The 21,955-nt window shown below is 50.7% G+C and overlaps 7 protein-coding genes across 7 annotated transcripts; 3 read left to right on the forward strand and 4 right to left on the reverse strand.

The window, feature by feature from the left end:
- Positions 1-1,412: 1,412 nt before the first annotated feature.
- On the reverse strand, positions 1,413-2,796 carry AtWU_07441 (uncharacterized protein; the record flags this gene model as incomplete). The annotated part of the gene is made up of 3 exons (XM_035502550.1): positions 1,413-1,543; positions 2,321-2,477; positions 2,602-2,796. The coding sequence occupies 3 exons, from the start codon at positions 2,794-2,796 to the stop codon at positions 1,413-1,415; spliced, it is 483 nt and encodes a 160-aa protein (XP_035358443.1).
- A 638-nt stretch (positions 2,797-3,434) lies between these two features.
- AtWU_07442 (putative MFS transporter) lies at positions 3,435-5,197 on the forward strand (the record flags this gene model as incomplete). Its single annotated transcript, XM_035502551.1, has 6 exons — positions 3,435-3,678; positions 3,733-3,894; positions 3,939-4,047; positions 4,093-4,130; positions 4,180-5,135; positions 5,186-5,197. 6 exons carry the CDS (start codon positions 3,435-3,437, stop codon positions 5,195-5,197), a joined length of 1,521 nt encoding a protein of 506 aa, XP_035358444.1.
- A 115-nt stretch (positions 5,198-5,312) lies between these two features.
- On the reverse strand, positions 5,313-6,422 carry AtWU_07443 (alkene reductase; the record flags this gene model as incomplete). Its single annotated transcript, XM_035502552.1, has 1 exon — positions 5,313-6,422. One exon carries the CDS (start codon positions 6,420-6,422, stop codon positions 5,313-5,315), a length of 1,110 nt encoding a protein of 369 aa, XP_035358445.1.
- Positions 6,423-7,837: 1,415 nt separating this feature from the next.
- On the reverse strand, positions 7,838-10,994 carry AtWU_07444 (uncharacterized protein; the record flags this gene model as incomplete). The annotated part of the gene is made up of 5 exons (XM_035502553.1): positions 7,838-8,086; positions 8,167-10,397; positions 10,446-10,807; positions 10,886-10,925; positions 10,985-10,994. The coding sequence occupies 5 exons, from the start codon at positions 10,992-10,994 to the stop codon at positions 7,838-7,840; spliced, it is 2,892 nt and encodes a 963-aa protein (XP_035358446.1).
- A 1,055-nt stretch (positions 10,995-12,049) lies between these two features.
- On the forward strand, positions 12,050-13,081 carry AtWU_07445 (uncharacterized protein; the record flags this gene model as incomplete). Its single annotated transcript, XM_035502554.1, has 2 exons — positions 12,050-12,535; positions 12,623-13,081. 2 exons carry the CDS (start codon positions 12,050-12,052, stop codon positions 13,079-13,081), a joined length of 945 nt encoding a protein of 314 aa, XP_035358447.1.
- A 992-nt stretch (positions 13,082-14,073) lies between these two features.
- Positions 14,074-16,562, forward strand: AtWU_07446 (putative chromatin assembly factor 1 subunit B; the record flags this gene model as incomplete). Its single annotated transcript, XM_035502555.1, has 6 exons — positions 14,074-14,177; positions 14,246-14,261; positions 14,342-14,444; positions 14,509-14,745; positions 14,806-15,889; positions 15,944-16,562. 6 exons carry the CDS (start codon positions 14,074-14,076, stop codon positions 16,560-16,562), a joined length of 2,163 nt encoding a protein of 720 aa, XP_035358448.1.
- Positions 16,563-17,732: 1,170 nt separating this feature from the next.
- Positions 17,733-20,635, reverse strand: AtWU_07447 (trehalose-6-phosphate synthase; the record flags this gene model as incomplete). The annotated part of the gene is made up of 3 exons (XM_035502556.1): positions 17,733-19,163; positions 19,221-20,556; positions 20,613-20,635. The coding sequence occupies 3 exons, from the start codon at positions 20,633-20,635 to the stop codon at positions 17,733-17,735; spliced, it is 2,790 nt and encodes a 929-aa protein (XP_035358449.1).
- Between the last annotated feature and the right edge of the window lie 1,320 nt (positions 20,636-21,955).

Consider the following 21,955-nt stretch of genomic DNA (forward strand, 5'->3'; position numbering starts at 1 on the left):
CATGTTTCGTGATGTGTGAGCAGCAGATGAGGGGAATAATCCTGCATACACTGGCACTCGGAGAAGTACTATTTCTCCGCATGGTACACAGAATAAGCACATAAAATAGGTGGGAGAATATGTACCATGTACATGTGCACACCCACGTGGTGCATTACTTAGCTCTATTGCTTAATCCCGTGGAGTATCTGCTTGGTTGCCTATCTGCTGGTTCTGCGGGGGAATTGCAGGATCCTGGTGCGTTAGTGGTCCACGTCACTGTGTTCCAAATTTGGACTCGTAGATGCAGCGGAGGAGTTGCTTTTGCTTGAGACGTATGCTCTGGTGGGCATTTCCTCTTTTCTTTTTCGGTTACGGTTCAAGGGATATCCCTGTGTGCAGACATGCTACTTTGGGAAGGACATCCACTCATTGCATCTTGGTACGGGCCACACACTTGAAATGAGTATGACCCTGTCGACGATCCACTGTCTGGGCAAAGGATCTGACTATTGACGATGGGCAATGGGCACGGCCGTGGATCGTGGTTGCATGGGATGTTGGGGTAGACAGCCTGCACAAGGTCACGGGATGATGAGAAGTGAGGGGGATCGACGGCTTATCGGAGGGAGGGGATTTTGAATCTGATATTGCTGATCGAGCTGACACGATGCTCTCTAACGCTGCCGACGCCTAATTTCGCTAGTTACGGGTGATCTCACGGATTCAGAGATGACAAATCGGGCACAGCTTCTGAGACTTGCTAGTAGAGCAGCACTTGCAAGGTCAAACCGTGGATGATGTTCCTTGCGTCCGGACCGCCCTTGTTTGTTGTCTGGTCGGTTCCACATCCACGCTGCTGGTACCGAGACCCTGGAAATTGGGCTGTGGATGGCCATCATCCTTGGGTTCTTCTTGGGGTCTGGGGATTTCCCGTTCCCCGCGGCCATCCGTAGAGGTGGCTTGGTATAGATCCTGCCTGGGCAAATGACAAATGATGAGACGTGTTGCTCTATACCCTCGGCTCGGCGGAGCGGAGAAACAAACCAAAATCTTACGTTCAAGTTCGAATAAATCTGGAGCTCTCCTTCCAAGAAGCTATGCGCCACATTTGGAAGGACTCGTATTAGGGTCCACTGTAGCTTGGAGGATATTCCACTTTCTCATATTCTTCTTGCTTTTTTCGTCGAAGGTCTCTCTTTGTCCTTCTTAAGCCTGGTCCCCGCCTGCGGAGATGCGGTAACTTGAATTCTCGGATATGACTGGCTGGGAGACGGTTCCAGAAGTCCCGGCACTGCTTCTGATAGTACACTTGCCGTATTGCTCGCTCTAGGTTTAGAACCCACTCGATATTGAACAATGATGCAATTTTTGTGTGTGCGTTTTTCTGCTCTTCTTCCACCTTCGTTATCTCTGCTACGCCCATTTTTGAGTTACAGCTGGTGGAGTAGGTCCTGGACAATGGCCATTGTATCGAGGTTGGGGAAAGTAGGCGGCTGGAGCAGGAAACCGGGTTTGTCCGTGGCCATGTTGAGCCGGTCCACATTGAGTAGAATCTTCGAATCTGAAGCGAAAGTAGAAATCAGTCCAAATGCTCACGGCTCCATAGTTCATGCAACAAAGCAAAAACAGCAAGTAATCTTCACTTACTAGTCAGTAGATGGCTAGATAGGTTGCTAGAATCCCGTGCCGTCTAAGCACGACGCCTTGTAGATCTTTGTCTTTCACCCACGCGCCTTCGGGCTATCTTAGCCCCATCACCACATGCCAACCAGGTGGCAAGCTAACATAGCCACATTTCGTTCAAAGTCAATCACAGCCGGCGTCTGTGACGATCTTTGGTGGGATGATGGTTGGATCGAGTGATGGTGTTTGTTGATGTGGGGGGGAAGATCTACAGAAGAAGCGGTCTGGCATCCTCCCGGTTTCCTCGCCAGCAGACGCAGCGCCATCACGGAATTGGCGTCAATGACTATCGAGGGTCCAAGTGGAATCAAGTGGATTCCTCGGCTCTATCCTTCGATAGTAGGAAAGCGGCGGGGTGTTGAGAAGCCTTCGAGACGAACTGTCGTTCTTCATGCGCTTCACCGACTCGATAGTGGCATGGTGACTGATGGCAATATGACAAATTTGTTGATAGACCAGATGCTGCTCCGAAGATCATGAGCTGCAGTGATCGGGATTTGCTGTCGCTGGATGGACGAGCTTTGCTTGTTGCTTTTGCTGATGCAGCACGTGCATGTCAACCAGAAAACAAACCAGCCAAAACAAGCAAAAAGTCGCCGACCATCAACACTGCCACTTTTGATCTCAATTCTCTACTCTCAATTTTTTCATTTACTCTTCCAAACAGCGCAGCTCAAGATGCAAAACAAGCTTCTTTCATAGATACCATCGCCACAATGGTATCTGCTGGGAGCTGCTGCGTCGACTGTGATCTTGCTCTGTAGAAGCGAGTACGCGAAGGCGAACTGCTTCACGATGACTCTGAAAGCATACTGATCATAACTGAAGTGAGGACAAACTAGCAGCATAGAAGCTATGGCTGCATTCATGCATTCTGATTCATCTGCATTGCCGTTATGCTCTACCTCGGTCGCGTCGCACCCAGATGGTCCTCACCACAATCTCATCGAGCCATGACTTGGTAGCTGGGCAGTCTAGACTTTTGTCGAAGATCCGAGGACGCGATGCGTCGAAGAGTGATAAGGTGTCTGTCATTATCTTGACAGATTCGCGTCGTGCGGGGTTGATAAGCTGCAGACACGATATCCCCGTGAAAACCGGCTTACGACCTTCTCTTTCTGGAGCGATCATCCTGATGGTCTTGACATTCAGGGTCTTTATCAGTGATATCAATCTCTACCAGTATCTTCACTTCCTGACTAACTTCAAAGAGAAGGTGCATTGCGCGCTGCCTGTCAGGTGATGCTGATTGATATCGACCGGCCAGCTGTCACTCAAAGCTGGCTATGACTTACAAGCGTGCTCACACGTGGCTCATTGCCCATTATCTATTAGAACTCACAGTCAAGCAACGATATCGGCTGCGTAGATTCAGCTATATGGGAGGCTTCGAGCATTTGCAGGGATCGGATCCTCCGATAGCCTGATCAGATACTGATTGATACAGAAGCCCGCGGGGTTATCCATCTTCAAAGGGGTCAAGCCACCCCAAGTCCTGTTGCTAAATAGCCGCTAGTCTACTAATACCAAACTTGGGGGCCAATCAAAGCAATCAGGATGTGCAATCAGTCGGCCGAGCACATTACCTTTTCACAATTGGCGGGCGCCTGCACAAGCATATCAGGTTATCAAAGCGATATGAAAGCCAGTGGGGTATAAGAAAGGTGCAGAGAGATGGCTTCAACTGCGAAGTATCTCATATTCGGTCAGAGTAATCTTGAGCCGCGTACAACCATTGAGAACCATCAGAAGAGAATATAACTGAAACCATGACAGATCCTATATCAGGAAAAGATGACAAGGTGGTCGCCACAAGTGCAGTTGACACCGAATCAAAGGTTGACGGTCATGTATCCCTTGGCCAGGCCGATGCAGCATTGGAGTACCTTCATGCTGGCGAGGTGGCAACTTTCTCTGATATCGATGAGAAAAGGCTGGTTCGCAAGATCGACTGGATGGTTGTGCCCCTAATGTGGGCGATCTACTTTCTGCAATACCTAGACAAGATTCTAAGTCAGTGTGTCGCGACAGCGTGCTCTATTCGACCCAGAAGCTAAACGATTGCAGTCAATTATGCTTCGGTCATGGGCCTTCTTGCCGACACTGGCATGCGGACAGACCAATTCTCGAACCTCGCTTTGGCATTCTACGTATCATACCTCTTCTTTGAACTTCCAACTGGGTATTTCATGCAGCGTTTGCCAACTGCAAAGTACTTGGGAATGAATGGTAAGACACTCAATAATCCCATATTGGCGATGCTGACGAATAAGTGACCCTTTGGGGCCTTTTGACAACTCTGAATTGTGTTGCGAAGAACTTCCCCGGACTCGTCGTTCTTCGAGTGCTCCTAGGATGTTTCGAAAGTGCTGTAGCACCTGCGTAAGACACCATCTGACGTAGCAAGGACTTGCCTAACGAGATTAGGTTGATTCTGATAACCTCCATGTGGTACAAGAGAAATGGTATGCAGTAAACCCCGCTGATCAATTCACATTCACTAACCTAGTGAAGAACAACCTAAGCGCATCGGTTTTTGGTACCTGGGCACAGGTACCGCGACCATATTAGGCGCCCTCGTTGCATACGGGCTGCTTTTCTACAAAGGAGACAAGTTCTACTCCTGGCAGATCATGTTCTTGATCTTCGGGCTCATTACTATTGCAGTTGGGATCACAGTTATTGTTGTCTTCCCAGACAATCCTATGAAGTCCCGCCTCAGCCATGAAGAGAAGTTAATGGTAATTGAGCGTCTTCGCGAGAATCGGACGGGTATCGAGAACAAGCATTTCAAATGGGAGCAATTCTTCGAGGCTTTCAAAGACCCTCAGACTTACCTGATCGCTATAATAGTTGCATCGGGGAACATTAGTAATGCAGCCATCAGCAGCTTCTCGGCCTTGATCATCAAGAATTTCGGATTTGATACCAAGGAGACTGAGCTACTCACGATCCCGGGCGGTGTCGTCAGCGTGATAAGCATCCTACTCGGTACGTACTTGGCAGGCCGCTTCGACCAGCGATGTTTCTGCATCATTGGCATTCTATGCTCTGGACTCCTTGGAGGTTGTCTCATGGCATTCGCTCCGAGTGACAACAAAGGCGCCAAGTTGGCAGGAAACTACCTGACCAACTGCGTCGGCTCAGCACTTCCCCTGCTTTATTCTACCGTCGGCGCCAATGTCGCCGGTCATACCAAGAAAGTGACTATGAATGCAATCGTCCTGATGGCGTTCTGTCTGGGTAACATTCTAGGCCCGTTGTCGTTTCGCACTGAGGACGAGCCAGAGTACATGCCAGCCAAGGTCGCCATTGTAGCCACTGTCTCTGTTGCGATAGTGTTTACAGTGGCTCTCAAGTGCTACTACATCTGGGAGAATCAACGACGCGATAGAATGTGCGCGGGGCTCCAACATGAAGAGAATTCCGAGTTTTTGGACCTTACAGACAAGGAGAACCTTGAGTTTAGAGTGAGTGCGTATCTTTTTGGTAAATTTAGCGGTACTAACATGGTCTACAGTATAAACACTGAGCTAGGAAGAAGATTAATGTCATGTCTATTATGATATATACAAATGAAATCAATATACTATATGCAAGCGCTCAACGATCATGCCACAAAGTTTGAATCACAATCTCAGACCAGATCAAGCAGCAACCTTGACGGCCTTGAACTCTTCACTGAAGTCATAATCAATGTAACCCTTGGGGTCCTTGGGCAAGTAGAAGACCTCTCTCTGGTAAGGGCGGAGAGGAACATTGTTCTGGATCATGAACGGCAGGTCGGGGTTCGCGGTCCAGGGGCGGCCAATTCCAACAAGGACCTCGTGATCCTTGTACTGCACATCAACCGCCTCCTTGGCCGAATCAGCCTTGAAGCCACCGGCAACAACAAGAGGGCTAGCGTCGCGGTACGCCTTAACGAAGAAATCCAGAGAATCTTCCTCCGAAACCAGCCCCTCAGCACCTCCGGAGATGCGTGGCTCGACAAGATGCACAAAGGCCAGCTTGAACTCGGCGGTCTTCTCAGCCAGGTGAGTGAATTGAGCAATGCGATTATCCATGCGCATACCCTGGAAAGTACTGAAAGGGCTGTAGCGGATAGCAGTGCGGTCCGCACCAATAGCATCAGACACAGCACGGATAACCTCAAGAGCGAATCTGGAACGGTTCTCAACGCTTCCACCCCAGGCATCGGTACGCTTGTTAACGGTGTCCTGAGTGAACTGATCAATCAAGTACCCGTTGGCACCGTGAATCTCGACACCGTCAAATCCAGCCGCAATGGCATTTTTTGCTGCCTGCGCATAGTCGGCAATGTATTGGTGGATCTCCGTCTCGGTCAATTCGCGGGGAACAGGGCCATCGTCGAGAGCAACAGGGCTGCTAGACACGACGTCATGGTTGCCGTTGGCCTTAAGGAATTGCGGGTTGGCGACGCGACCCAGGGCCCAGAGCTGCATGTAGATGTACGAGCCCTTCTTGTGGACGGCGTCGGTCACCTTGCGCCACTGCGCAATCTGCGCATCGTTCCAGATGCCGGGAACATTGGGGTATCCGCCAGCATTGGGTGCAATGATGGTGGCTTCCGTGATCAAGAGGGTTCCGGGGACAGCAGCACGCTGCTCGTAGTGCTGCGTCACAAGGTCAAGGGGGACGTGGTTGTCGTCGACACGGAATCGAGTCATGGGAGCCATGGCGAGACGGTGGGCCAGGGGCATGCGGCCGACCTGGATGGGGGAGAACAATTTGGACATGATGATTATGGTGATGGTCTATATGAACGACTGTTCTATATTGTGATGGTGTGTATATTGATACAGAAGAGAGACCGAGATGAGGAGATGAAAGCTGTTACTTATATACCCCCAAAGACAGGGCCACACACACTGACTCGATATTTATTCTGGAAACAACTACTAATCCCCTGTGGCACGCCATAACCATACAACCCATATCTCCGGACGAGGGGTCAAAGGAAAAAAAAATTAAAAAAAAAAAATTAATGGAACCAAATGGAGATAGAAGATCCACACCTTGGATTTCTAATCAGGGAGAAGAAGATGGATAATAGCGTAGCATGGCTGCGATTACATACAATTCGAGGGTTTAAAAAAGTCAAAATCTACATTAAGTTAGGCAAAAATCCTTCGAGAATGATATCCTAACCTATCATCAACGATATTGAACTATTTTCCGCAGTTTGAACATACAACGAAAGAAGAAAACCCTGCATAAACTTCCCACGAAGACGAATTTTCTCTGTCTCCCTCCCTCCACGGATCCAGCGGCACATTCTGATCCGAACCAAACACAGAGCAACACAAAGCATTATATTGATCATATGGACTGACACCCTTCTATGTATCTTATCTATTATTTTTGAATACACGTACTACTATCACATCAAAAGATATTCTCCCAGTAGTATAGAATTTAGAAATATATCAATATCATCATCAACAACTAACTAATACTATTATAAGCACTAACCAGACGCAGAGTAGACAAGACAATCCTGCAGAATTTCTTCTCAGCCCCACAAGTGGTACTACGTAGTTGAATTTGCGGGTGGCGGCCACATGGCTTACGTTAGCTGACAAATGCAACAACCTAACCTACTGGTCAAATCAAGCCTTACTCCATTGTAGCTACACTGCCGGATTTACGGGCGGAGACCGGTTGTTCCCTTTTCGCTCGGTCTTTGCTTAGGCCGAGGGGGTGGAAATGATTAGTTATTTGCGGGTTGCTTAGTTATAGGTGTTTATCTTAGTCAATTTATTGATTATTTTGTGGGGGTTTGACGTGACGGTTATGATGGGGTGGTTGGATAGTAATCTATCTATAGGTTATTTATTATTTTCTTGGGTTGGTTATTTCGCACTCTATGGTGATGGTTTGGTGTTGGTGTTAGTGTTGTATATGGTGGTAGTGATTTGAATAGTGAGGTAGTACGAAAAGCAGGATATATCTATCGATCATCATTTGATTCCCATTATCCTTATTCTAATTCATTCCTATCCAACTAGCAAAGAACATGACCCTCACTCCGTAGACAACAATGCCGGGGGTATTTATCCGAAACAAAACACAGACACAGACACAGCTTTACAATCAACACACAAACGAACATATAAATAAAGAGGTTTAGACAAGTACTTATATCAATAATTCAACTCTCAAGTCTCCGCGCAGTAGCCTCGAGCTGTGCGTTGAATGACTTGATCTGATGTAACAGACCGCCTTGAGCTCCCGGGGCGATGGAGCTCACGTTCTCCGCAACGTTACGGACAAGGAACTCCAGTCCGGCTGTGGAGGAAGGTTCGGGGTTCTGGGAGGTGGATTCGTCGACGGGGCGATTGCGGCTGCGCTCGAGGGCGAGATCCAGACTGTGGAGGGAGTTGTTGATGGTTGAGCGGGCCTAGTGGAGAGTTTGTTAGCAATGCTTAGGGTATATCTGGTAATCTGCTTGCTTGCTTGCTTGCTTGCTTGCTTGCTTACCATTTTGGCATTCTCTTCCTCACTGTGCTTCCTCCGTACGGCGTCCATTTGCAATGCCACTTCCTCTCGTTCCTTCCGGACTCGGTATAGTCGGCTCCGTAGGTCCATCATCTCCCGTTTGGATTTCTTGATTTGGCGTCCGAGGACAAAGTTACTGTCGAGCATCTCGCTCAGTTCGAAAAGGCGGCCCTCAAGTTCCGTGCCGTAGGCCTCGACGGCCTTCTTCTTGCGTGTCCATTCTGCACGCCGGGCGGCGTTGCCTTCGTTGGCGATCCCATTCTTGAGTGTCGCGAGCGTCTTTTCTAATGTCTCGCGGCAGATCTGGCTTAGTACGTCTGCTGCGTTGACGCCGCCTCGGCTCACAAGCTTGGTCTTCTCTTTCGCTGCGAGTCCCTCGGCTGGCTCCTCTTCCTCGTCCGATGATCCCTCTGGTTCGGGTCCTTCTCCAAGTACAGCGGCGTTCACGAAGCGATGGACAGTTACTGGCACTGTTTCTCCCCGAGGCTGTCTGGGCTTGCGCTTCTTAGGTGGAGGTGCTTCTTCGGCGGGCTCCGCCGGCTCTGCTTGTGCTGTAGCTTCTTCATCCGGAGCCGGTGTTGTCTCAGCATTCTCCTTTGACGCTGGTTTACGGCCGCGAGAGCGTTTGGTAGGCCTGGACGGTTCGGGCTCCGCTGGAGGCTCCGGCTGTGGTTCTTCTTCGGGCTCTGGTACAGGTTCCGGCTCGACTGCCTCAGCTTGCGCTGCATCGTTCTCTCTCCTTGACAGCGGTTTCCTGCCACGGCCACGTTTGGCAGGCTTAGAAGGTTCTGTTGGTTGTGTTGATTGTATTTCTGTTTCAGGCTCAGCCTGCTCGGCTTGTGCTGGTATTTCTTCGTTCGGAGCCTGCGTTTCATCAACTGTAGTTTCTGGCAATAGTTTCCTGCCGCGACCACGTCTGCCAGGCCTTGATGGTATGGGTTCTGTCGGTGCTTCCGGCTGTAGATCTGTTTCGGGTTCTGGGATGGCCTTGGGCTTTGGCTCAGGTTCAGGCTCCTGCTCTTCCGGCTGCTGCGCCTCTTGCTCGGGCAGAGGCACTTCTTCCTGAACATCCTGTGATCGTGCCGGTTTTCTTCCGGGGCGTCCAGCGCGTGTCGGCTTCTTGTCCACCGTAGGTCTTGGCAGCCGTGATTGCCGACTTCCCTTGTTGGCCACAAGATCGTCCTTTGGCTCGGATGAAATATTCACGCCAGTGTCATCGGTGGGTTCTTCTTCTATTGTAGGAATATCGGGCGTAGGCTCCTGGCCCTTCGCGATACGTCCACGAAGCCTCTTTCTCTCCATGCCCTGAGCCGGGGCGCTTTCTGCTGAGCCGGCTCTGGCCAGCCTAGACTGTTTGGCAGTTGTTGACTGCGGTTGAACGGATGCTGCACGTTGGCCTCTCGTTCGTTTGGCCCTCGGAGATGTTGGAGACTTTGTCTGTGCTGTAGTAGCATGAGGCTCGGCCGCTTTCTCGATGCCATTCGTCTCTTCGGGTTCGACAGCATCTTGAGACTCAGCTGCCTCTTGAGGTTCGGTAGCAATTGGAGATCCGGTGGCTTCAGCCTCGCTAACAATGTGTTGTTGTGTGATATCGCCTGCAGTGGTAGTATGTTCTTCGCTGGGTATTTGCGCTGCGGGTATCTGCGCTTCACTAGTAGCCTGAGGCTCGGTACCGTCCTGTTTGCTCCCGGTAGCATCAGGCGCAGCAAGTTTTGGTGACGCTGTGACTGGTGATTTCCCACCCGGTGATATATCCATTGCTTCTGACACCTGTGAATCTTCCACATTTGCTGCCTTGGGGCTCACGGCGTTCTGCGGCGAGCCCCGCGGAGAGCGACGCGGAGAGCGACGCGAAGAAGCTTCACCATCCTGGGATGTAAGTCTCTTGCGCTTGTCTCTTGTTTTCTCGCCTGGCGGAGAAGGCGTCGCTCTCGCTTGGGGTTCTTGTTGAGATTGCGACGGCGGTTCCGTGGCATGGTCAAGTGCTACAGGCTCTGCTGACTGCGGTGGTTGTATTTGTGCGGGATCCTCCTGTACAACATGTGTAGTAGACGGTATCCCTCGAGGATGTTGTGTGCCATTGGTAATAGGTGGACTCGTCGGTTTGGGAGGCGACTGGGTAGCAGCAATTGATTCGACGCCATTGTTGAGGGGCTGCGAACTCTCTTCATTCCGCGCGCTGAATGATATTGTCGAAGTTCTTCTGGGATGATCTTTGGCCTATTAGCATCCTGTACACATCATATTATCTAATTACACACCAAGTTTCCTAATCTTGCGACTAGGACCGACTTCCGGCGGATCTTCCGTAGGTAGATCGTAAGGCGACGGACGCGGCGGGAGTTTGTTGCGCGCGCTTCCTGGTGTTCGGCGAATATGCCCCTCTTGCGATGACAGCTTTCTCTCCGGCGATATATGTGAAGGTTGTGTAATCTCCGGTTCCGTTGCTAATACCGGCGCCGTCGCGTTTAAAGCAGTATCTGTTGTCGAGGCCGGTGGTGGTGCAGGAGGGAACAGCGAAATACCGACATTGTCCGGTCGCGACGTGGATTGAGACGGTTCATCGGAGGCAGTGGGCAGGCCAAAGGAAAACCCAAAGTCTATCGCCTTGGTCTTACGTGACCTATTAGACAGTCACAGCGTTAGCAAAATCGGAGTCTGGGTAAATTCGTCGCGGGGTTCGGGATGGTGATGCGCGTACGCTGCTCCGCGCTGCCGCATTTGCAGCCGCTCCTCTCGATCTGGATAGTTGGAATACCATTAGCATTGGCGCGAGCACGGAGATTTGATGCAAACATACTGGAAGCCATGGTTGAGAGGCGGCGCTCCTGGCGAGCTCAACGCGCCAAACCTCACGCGAAGGGGGAAATAATGGAGGGAGAATATGACGGGCGATGGTGGATGAATGGAGAGGAGCTGTGATGATGGAGCGATGCCGCCCGCCGAGATGGCCAATGGTGGGTTGGCGATGCTCCCGCCATGTGGGTGCCCGTGAACAACCGCAGTCTATGTTTACATTTTATTTCTTTTAGGAAGAAGTTGTTTGAAGCTTATCATCATATGACCTGGGTACGAACAAGCGATACATACAGATATATTTCACGGACATAGATCTCCCCTAATTCCAGGGAAACATTGTGATACGATGACTCTTATGCCCGAGACTACTTGATCAGTACACTGAGTTAGCAGACTAGTAAATCTGATGGACTTGTGGATATACACCCGACAACACATATTATGACAAAAAATGTGTGATTTGAGATGGAACTATGCAACTTTGACCCTTGTCACTGTCAACTGCGATTCTGTGGCAAGTATCATGAAGTCAAGTTCTGACGCTGGTTTCTTTCACATTCAACAAGCTGTAAGTTATATATGAATGTCGGGTAACAGTTGATTCGCCAAAGTACAGATCCCGAAAGGCTCCAGTATCATGGATGGAAACAACAGTTATTCACAGCCAGTACTGTCATGAAAAGATGACTTAAAAATACTATTGACTCCAGATGGCATTTACGTCTCTCTTATCAAATTTTGACTCTTTTTTTCATACCATCATGTCTTCTGTATACTGTCGAAAGCATTCGCCAAGACGCGATATATGATAGATAGATCAAGGTATTGGCAATGCCTCGGGTTCGAACCCCGGCTCGATCTTTGGCCTTTTCCTCTCTGGGCTGCACTTTAGACCAAAGCGGTATGGCGGTCGGTCAAGTGCCTTTGCAGTCGATCGGTCTCCGCATGCTCCAGCCAGTTCTTCTTCATATGTTCCTCAATACTACTCGCACCCTTTAACCGCGCATTCTGCCCATCGATTGGACAATTACTCTTCCGAAAAAGAACCCACTGCTGCACTCACACCATGGGCTGGTTTTGGGGTGGCTCGAACAAGGACGACCCGGTCAAAAAGCTTGACCCGGGTTTGCGAGAATACCTCGAGCATGAAGCTCCAGAGAAATACGTCCCAACCACCTCAGTCCCCTCGTCGCAGGACCCCTCCAAGACGGTGCCCCAAGATACGAAGCCAGCTGTCAGCGCCGAACCTTCCGAACCCGCCCTTCCCTCCGCTTCTCTATTCCAAGATGGCCGTTATGCGCATCTCTGGAAGACCTACAAGCCGCCCCAGGAAAAGGAAGCGACGGAACAGAAGACTGCAGAGCGAGTGATTGAGAAGTACAAGCAGCGCGGTGATACTGTGCACCGGGCGGCGATGGAAAACTGCGCCCTGGAGCATGAGGACTTGACCTACTGCTTCCAGACTGGCAATTGGGAGAAACGATTGCGCGCCCGTGTGACTCTGTGCTCTGAGGAAAACGCTAAGTTCTCTCGTTGTTTTACCACGCAGGCTGTAAGTGCAGGCGCAGTTAAACCGGCTCTTTTCTTTTCCTGCGACGTCTGAGCCGTTGTCGGTCGGTATATGCTGACAATCATCCAGAAATTCCTCCAGGCCCTAGGATACGCTTCCTCCTTCAACTGGGACGAGGACAGGGAAGAACGGATTCAGATGCACGCCGATAAACTCTACCATCAGATGCTTGACTACGAGAAACGGGTCGAAGAGGCGCAGAAAGCCGGACAGGAGGCCCCGCCTCTTACCTCTCTTTTCAACCCCAAGGCAGAGGCACAGCAGACACCGACCAACACACCAGGAGCCCTGGAGATTCCTGGAGGTGAGACGATTCCGGCAGGATTGAAACCGTCCAAACCGTTGGCACAGCTTACTCCACATGAACGAGAATTGGAGATCCGAGCACACAATGCGCAGCTGGAGCAACAGAAATTGTACGTACAGGAGGCATCGCCATTTATGCAGACACACGAGGACGCACGGCAAAAGCGCAGAGAGAAGGCCGTCAGTTGGTTCGGCGAGACGATTGGCCGTTGGGTTACATAAAGCATATGCGTGGTGCTTCCATTATGGACTGGATCTTTCTCTTCTCTTGTGTATGATTACCCCATTTGTCACCCCCTCCAGTAGGAGTTATGATTTAGAAGCGAGTCTGCGACAATCGACGTTGTTACGCATGGACATGCAGGGCCACGGATTTCCAGGGTCCTTTTTTACCCTTCCAATAGGAATGCAAGGAAAGCCAATGAAAGTAAATAAAAACCTAAAGCAAACGCAGGAGAGCGATCCCTCAGGTACCATCGCTGGGGATAGATATACTTGCTTGCTTATACACCTTTTGAGCTAGGAGGGATTGATCTGCAACAAACCATGAGCAGAAGCATACATCTAGTTCACGTAGAAAAGCGACCGTTTGGTATGTTCAAGACATGCATAAAGACAGGAGACAAACCTCAGTACCAAAAATGTAGAACATTGTAACCACGGGAAGTAGTTGAAATGCTGATCGATTGCATCTCCAGGAAAGATGCTGACGGACAGGGCGGCTGTCATTCGCCGGGCGCGTTGAACGCCAGAGCGACACGAGGAAGCGAAACCAACACGGGAAGCATCGACATCACCACTACGACCCTTTGGCTCTCTGTTGCTGGGCCCTCTTTTTTTCCTCTTCCCATTCAACTTTCCTCAATACAACTTGGTGACTACTCACTCCCTGGCTACCTTCACCGGATCTATCCCTTTTTTCTGCCTCCCCACTGGAATCCTCCGTCTCTCCACCGGTTGTGCTCCGCGGCACCTGATTAATTGATTGATTGATCGATTGATTCCTCTTGTTGCTCCAAAGCAATAAATTAACCTTCTCTACGAACGGCTCCCTCCTCCGATCATTACCCATTCTCGCTCTCTCTTGCTGTGGCGATCTCACACCCTTTTCATTGCCAACATTCAATATTATCAAGCTCTTCCCCTGCACGCAAGAAGAGCTGTAGTCTTCTCCGTTACTCCCCAGGGGCCCTCATTGAGCTGCCGTGCTCACCATGAAGGCCACCCCGTTGCTCATCTCGTGGCACAACGACAATGCCCCCATCTACTCGGTCCATTTTGACCCCAATGGCAAAGGTCGTCTGGCCACGGCTGGCAAGTATGCTATTCCACTCTTTGTGTTAATTCGAGTCTTGGGTCTATGGTGCTAACGCTTCTCCTCCCTAGTGATAACAACGTCCGAGTACGAAACCCCCTCACCAGACCTCCTCCCCCTCATTACTCCTCCTCTCGGCCTTTTCTCTGACAAACACTCAACCATAGCTATGGAAAGTGGAGACAACTGGCGAAGAACGAAAAGTGACCTACCTGAGCACACTGATTAAACACACCCAAGCCGTCAATGTGGTCCGTTTCAGTCCTAAAGGTAGATATCTCCTCGACCCGTATACCCGATCTTGTCTCTGACTTCGTCTTTGTCAATGTTTCAGGCGAGATGCTGGCATCTGCCGGAGATGATGGCAATGTGTTACTCTGGGTCCCATCGGAATTGCAAACACAATCTGGCCTGGGTGAAGATCGTTCGGACGACAAGGAAACATGGCGCGTAAAGCACATGTGTCGATCTTCTGGTGCAGAGATCTATGATCTCGCCTGGTCACCGGATGGCGTGTTCATCATCACAGGGAGCATGGACAATATTGCTCGGATCTATAATGCTCAGACAGGTGAGCTTCCTCTCTCAGAATCCCTCGAGGAATACCTTTAGCTGACGACGAAAAACCTAGGTCAAATGGTACGCCAGATTGCTGAGCACTCTCATTATGTCCAAGGTGTAGCTTGGGATCCTCTGAATGAGTTCGTGGCGACACAGTCGTCAGATCGCTCTGTCCATATCTACAGCTTGAAAACAAAGGATGGTCAATTCACCCTCACCTCCCATGGGAAATTCCTCAAGATGGATCTCCCTGCCAAACGCATCTCCTCCAGTAGTCCAGCTCCGCCAGATCCTTCTATTCGCTCACAACCCGCAGCACCGAGCTCCGCTGCTGCTGCTATTGTGTCCCCTGCCCCTTCTACCCCGGGCACACCGATGACCTCAAATCTGCCCATGGACCCTCCACCGGTGTCTCACAGCCGACGCTCATCCTTCGGCTCATCTCCCTCGATCCGTCGATCGGCATCCCCAGCGCCATCCTTGCCATTGCCTGCAGTCAAGCCACTGGAAGTACCCTCGCCAGGTCTGCTGGGTGGACTTGGCGTGAAGAATGCCAATATATATGCGAATGAAACCTTCACCTCATTCTTCCGGAGGCTGACATTTGCCCCCGATGGTAGCTTGCTATTCACGCCCGCAGGCCAATACAAAACTTCGCATGTGTCTGCTACGGATCCGACCAAGACGACAGATGAGATCACCAACACTGTCTACATCTACACTCGTGCAGGCTTCAACAAGCCTCCCATCTCCCATCTTCCAGGCCACAAGAAGCCCTCTGTGGCAGTGAAATGCTCCCCCGTGTTTTACACGCTTCGGCAGGGTCCCCAGCCTGCGAAGCATATCACATTAGATACCTCGTCAACGGAGGAATCTTTCTCTTCTCTTCCCGAGCCGGTAGTAAGCTCTACAGGGGACAATGCTTCCATGGAACCCCCAATGTCGGCGCCAAACGACCAAGCGAAGAATAACTCGACTCCCAAGGCCACGGATCGAGCAGTAAGCCAGAGTCCTGCACCTGTATTCACGTTACCTTACCGGATCGTGTATGCTGTCGCGACCCAGGATGGGGTCATGGTATATGATACCCAGCAACAGACACCAATTTGTGTCGTTAGCAATTTGCACTTTGCCACATTCACTGACTTGACATGGTAAGTTCAGTATCAGAAACAGGATCACTTATCGGTGTACTAAGTGCTCTCCAGGTCAAACGACGGATTGACTTTGATGATGAGTTCATCAGACGGGTTTTGTTCGACCCTCGCGTTTTCCCCGGGTGAATTGGGCCAACAATACGTTGCTCCGGCATCAGCGGCTCAACAGGCAGGAGCTGCCGTTTCATCCGCCAATAACACGCCTCTCCCCACGCCCGTCACTGCCAAACCAAGCTCAGCGGTTCAAGCGAATTCGACTCAGGCACCTCCCGCAAGTCCGGCACGGTCCAACTCTGTCTCTTCGGTTACGACACAGTCTGGTAGCTCGAGGCTCATCAATAACCCGACGCCCACGCTGGGATCTGTGCCGCTGGTGACAGCAACCCATTCAGCCCAGCCTCCGACACTTCCGCTCACTACCCCGCCGCAGACCCCCATGTCCGCGGCCTCCCAAAGTGGGACAAGCTATGTCAGCAACAGTGTTCTAGGCAAACGAGCCGGTGAATCTGAGAAGGAGGACGACAAAGATCAGAGTGCCGCTCCGCAGGCACAACAGCAGAGTCAGCAACAGCCGAAGAAGAGACGGGTTGCACCGACCCTGATATCAGCCGGCACCAATCCGTCTGCTACATTGCGTGACGAGCCACCCAATGCTGACGTGGGCGGTTAAATCTCGCCTGACAAAGACATACCTTATCTGGTCGCCCAAGTGTAACTATTAACTGCTGTTCCTCATCGCTCCCCCCACCCCTTCTTTTTTATCCGTGTAATGTCAAACGCGGGCCCGGATGATCTGGTTGCTACGATTATTATCATTATTATTATTCCCTTGCTGATGATTTACGTCCCCTTTCATTTCCGTCTTTTTAAATTTGCTTTTTCCTTCAATCCGATGGGTCTCGGTTCCTTCCTGGAAATCCCGGTAGAGTTTACCCACGCGTTCCGGTCATGCATGCATGCATTTTTTCTCCCTCCATTTCTTCTGGCGCATTCACTGTAACCTTGCAACCTCATCCCCTCATCCGTCTTATGCTCACCTTTACTTCTTTTTTTTTTTTTTTTTTTTTTTTTTTGGCTCAACTCACGTGGGGAGGGGCTCGGATTACTCCATGTATTTACTCATCTCGCTTTTTTTCCATAGCCACAACCCTTGTCTACTTTGGTGTTCTTCATGGTTACTGTTTACTTTTTTTTCATAGTCGCGAGTACCCCCTTTTCCCCTTTGATTCTGTTTTTCTCCAGGGGTTTCATCTTATCTTGCAAAGGCAGTGGTTGCATTGTTCATTGACTGACTATTGACTCTGGCCATGGCTGCGCTGCGGGGGGGAGGTAAGATCCATAGGTAACTAACTAACTAGTTAGTAGGTAAGGTAGGAAACTTGTCTGGTTGTTTTTGGAATAGATCATCAATCAAACATTCAATCGGATCTGGTGTTCCTTTCTATCTTGATCACTATCTTATCTTATGTAACAATGCATGTAGTACGGAGGAAGGAATATGTTACGGTATTGAATATCAAATATCCATTCTTAAAATACACTAAGAATATATTGGTAAGGGAAGGATAGTATAGTATAATTATCGTGTATCGAGGTAGGGGTTTTCCTTCCGATGGACACATTATGGATCATTCGCCATGACACGTTATATCATACTTAGGAAAGAGGTAGCTAGACATGTGAGAAGAAGAGAAGATAAGGGCAGAGGGAAAGAAGAGAGATAACAGTAGAGTGAAAGGAGGGGTCAGAGGATGGATGGATGCTACATGTTCACTTGGGAAGGAATGGAGTAAGGATGGAGTAATGGAAGAATAGAGGGAGGGGTGAAAGGGCGAGAGGGTCAGTCATGGCTTTCTCCATTGACGCCATTTACTTCGGGGTGGTGACCATTTGCATGCCCGTTAGTATCCTCAGCGGAGTGCCCGTTGGTGTGTCCGTTAGACATGCCGTTTGTCATCGGCCGAGAAGTAAAAGCGTCTACGATATCGGCCATGCTCATGTCACCGGGAGGCACGGCTTTGGCCTCCGTGGCGTGAGAGCCCACGGTCAGGGTGGTCACGCTGGGGATCATCTGTTCAGCATGCAGGCGATTAGCCCAGCGGAAAAGGGCTTCGTCGCCGCGCGCACCCCCGGCGACGAACACGAAATCCGGCGTGCGGGGTAACTGCCGCAGGACGGATTCGGCTGCTTTGGCCTTGGACACGTCCAGAGGCTCGACACTCACTGCGCCCTGGCTGAGGACCACGCGGATGGCTTCGCTTCCCCGTGTGCCGTTGATCTGATCTGCTAGGCTCGAGGCCTGGCGCCCGGCGATCTCCGGATCATGCGCATGCTCGTAGCAGAAGTTCATGAGACAACGCCGCTCCTCCATCTCACTTCCTTCTGTTCGTTCATGGTAATACTGGATCACTTTGCGAATGCCGTTCCGCCAGTCCTTGGCCTTTTCCATGTCTACTAGCGTTTTCCAAGTGTATGAGCCGACCTCGCGCTTGAAACAGCCATTCTCGGCGATCAACCCCACCTTGGTAGAGAGTGCCTCCAAGGCTGAGTCAAGCTGCTCCGGACTCTTGCTGCTCGTCACATAAACAATATTCTGGGGATCTGCTAGCAAGCGCTCGAGCAGAGCGATTAGGTCAGCTGAAGTTCCGTTTTGAGGAGCAATGATGCCGTCGTCTTCCAAGAAGAAGAGGCGTGAGCTGGAATTGTCATACGCCTCCTTCACGGCCTTGACGGACAGAAGGGACACCTGGCTGAGTTCACGAGATAGCTGTGTGCTGTGTGCATTAGTCAGAGCGGTGTGGAATGAGTTGAACCATGCGATCGCTGTGTGAGGGGTTTGCTTTTCAAGCAAGAACTGCCAGTTCCGCTCCTTCTGCTCGGGCGTCATGGAAAGCGCCTTATTAATCGCATCGGCAACCTCTTTGTAATCCCAAGGGTTAACCAGAAGTTCGTGCCCACTGAAGAGGGAAGCGCTCCCTGTAAACTCGCTCAGGATAAGAGAGCCGTGACGCTGAGATGCCAGAATTCCATCCTGACAATGAATGTAATCGTGGCTACTAAGGTTCATGCCTTCCCTAAGGCTGGTGACCATGAAGATGTCCGCCACGCTCATGAGGGCCAAGAACTGGGAATAACTGATGTCCTGTCTCAGGAGTACCAGGGGCTGATGAGTCAAGCTGGAGTATACCGAGTTTATCCTCATGGCGATTTTCGAAACTTGAGCTTCCAATTCAGGCAGCTCAGAAGCCGAAGCGACTTGAACAAGGACCACCTGGGCTAGTTAGTACCAAATGTATTAAACCATGCATTGTGCTTCGCCCGAACATACCTTTTCCCTCCACTTAGGGTATTTCTTCAGGAAAAGTTCATAAGCGAGAAGCTTCTGCTTGATACCACCCGGAGCATCGAGCCTGTCACGAGCAACGATCAAATGTTTTCCCTTGTATCGAGAGGTGATATTGGCGATCCAATCCTTCACATGTGTAGTCCTGCGCAGCGCGTCGAGCGATTTGACGTCAACACCGATGGGCATATTCTTCACATGGACGAATCGTCGGTCGAGTTGTACGCCATCGACGGAGACTTCCAACCTCAAAAGGCGAATGCAAGATTGAAGAAAATGATAGCAGTACTCTTCCGTTTGAAAACCAATCAGATCCGCACCGAGAAGCCCTTTCAGCAGTGCCTCTCGAGCGTTCAGGCAGCGGAAGATCTCCGACGAGGGAAATGCAGTATGCATGAAGAAGCCGATTTCTGCCTTTGGCAGCCTCTCCCGGAGCATTCCCGGAAGAAGCAGAAGGTGATAGTCATGTACCCAGATGCTGTCACCAGGACGCCAGTATGCAGCAATGATTTTTGCGAATGCCTCGTTGACTTTGACATACTGCTTCCAGGAGTAATCGTCGTACTCCGTGTGTCGCGGGCTTTCCTGCATCTGATAGTGGAAAGCAGGCCACAGGACAGCCCGGCAGAAGTGAGTATAATGACCTTCGAATTCGCTGTCGCGGACAAACACAGCAAGCGACTCGTATTCATCTTCAAGCGTCTCGAAGATACTGGCACGCGTGCCATCTCTCAATGAGTCCGTAGGCATACCCAATGTGCCCACCCACATCTTGTCCGTCAACATGCCTGCTTCTTCGGCAGCATTGATGGCGTTCCGCAAGCCACCATTGCCCTGTTCAGCTGCCTTGACAACCCAGTCAAGCTCAGAGAGCAGAGCACGGGGACTCCCGTGTTCTTCTTCTGAGCTCAATACATCTACAGGACCATCCAGATAGGGCGGGTTGTCCACATCATCCCCTGGCCCAGGCCGGCTCAGGATGGAGGGACCCGGGTGAAGAGAAGTCTTTAAGCGCGGCTGATTGAACTTACGGCTCTGGCCCCAGGAAACGGTACGAGGTTCGCTAGGGCCTGGGCCGTTGGGATCATCTGCAGCCGGAATCTCACCTGCAGCGCGCGAGACATAGGGCTTGAAGATCCTTTCATCGTCGGTGGTGGCGCCAGGAGTTAGCGACAGACTTATGCTCTTGGAATGGTGCTTCCTGTTGGTGTCTGCTAGTCGCCCTATGATTCGGCCCTCTCCGCGAGAAGAGCTACTGGATGACTTGCGCCGAGCATGTCGCAACTCGGTAGCTTGAAAGTCAATGGTATAGGGGAGAAAACTGGACAGTGTGAGTGAGAACTCAATCAACTGCGCGATGAAGAAGGACAAACATACAGTGAGGCAATGAAGACCGTCATTGGGGTGAAGTGACACCGACAAAGTCTTGCCTATTGTATTGTTCAAGGGCTATTGCACGAGGAATTGAGGGGGAGCTTTGGAGGTTCTCTGGAGGAAAATGAAAGGCTGAAGTATGTAATTATGCGTGCCGCTTTTCCCGGAGAAACTAAGTGAATGATCCGTGGAGATTTGATTTCTTCCTGTCCGGACCAAGGGAGGCTAAAGAGGGTGTGGGAATGATTTGATATGCGACGGCAGGAGCTATGTCTTAAGTGTCACGGGAGAAGAGTGAATTGCGACGACCCTGAAAATCCCGGGGACAGGTTAGACACCCGAGCCAGAAGATGAAGAAAGCAGGGAGTGGTGACGTTGATGATTGGACCAGGGGTCAAGCCGTCCAGACCAGGGAGATGAAGCACATGCGAAAATGACAGGAACATTCTGGGCTCTTCGGGGGAAAAGGTGTGACTGGAGAGGGGCATGTTCCAAGCGCGAAGGAGGGGTTCGGGCAGGTTCTTTGGGCTTGTCTTGGGCAGAGAGATGCCAGTCCAGTCGCATCATGAGGGATGCTAAAAAAGAAAACAAAAGAGGGCAGGAGAGTAAGAGAGAAGGAGGGGAATTGGGGGGAACGGGGACCCGGATCTAGGCCACCAGGATTATGGTCTCAGATCACAAGCCCGATGCATGGCATAGATGAAGCCAAAGACGCAAGAAAACTTGCCTGGCAGTGCTGCTATAGCCTTGCAGCTTATAGTGGGCAGACCAATGAGATCAATGACGTTGTGGTTCCCGTGGGATCCGCAGTCTCTCCACCGGCACTAAGATAGCGTTTTGGCGATGGTTCTCGACAATTCGACCGGGCGTTGGGTCGCTCTGTCGCGCACGCGCGCCTTGTTTCCGCCAGACAATGGGAATGGTCACCGAAGCACATGGAACACCGGGTTGGTCAATGATGATTCCGGCACTCCAGACAAGGAACGGGTAATTGAGGGATGGAGACGGGAAGGAAGAGAAAAGCAGGAGAAGAAAAAAGTGGGAAGTGGAAAAAGTGAAGTCACAAAGAGGAAATGGTGAGGGGCAACACGAAATGAGATGGAAAGCGGAAAGCTTGAAAGATAAACCAAAATTACCATCACCACTTCAATATTTCCCCCTTCAACTTTCCATCCATCACCACCACTACTCTACACTACACTACACTACTTACTACTACCACTTGCTTGTCTTGTCCCCCCTCTTTCTCATCACCTCCTTTCCCTTCCCCCCAGCTACTCTCATTATATTACCTCCCAGTTTCCTATCAATTCCCCTCAATTGACTCATCTTATCCTCCATCATCC

Source organism: Aspergillus tubingensis (assembly GCF_013340325.1).
Source record: "Aspergillus tubingensis WU-2223L DNA, scaffold_8, whole genome shotgun sequence".
Lineage (NCBI taxonomy): Eukaryota > Fungi > Ascomycota > Eurotiomycetes > Eurotiales > Aspergillaceae > Aspergillus > Aspergillus tubingensis.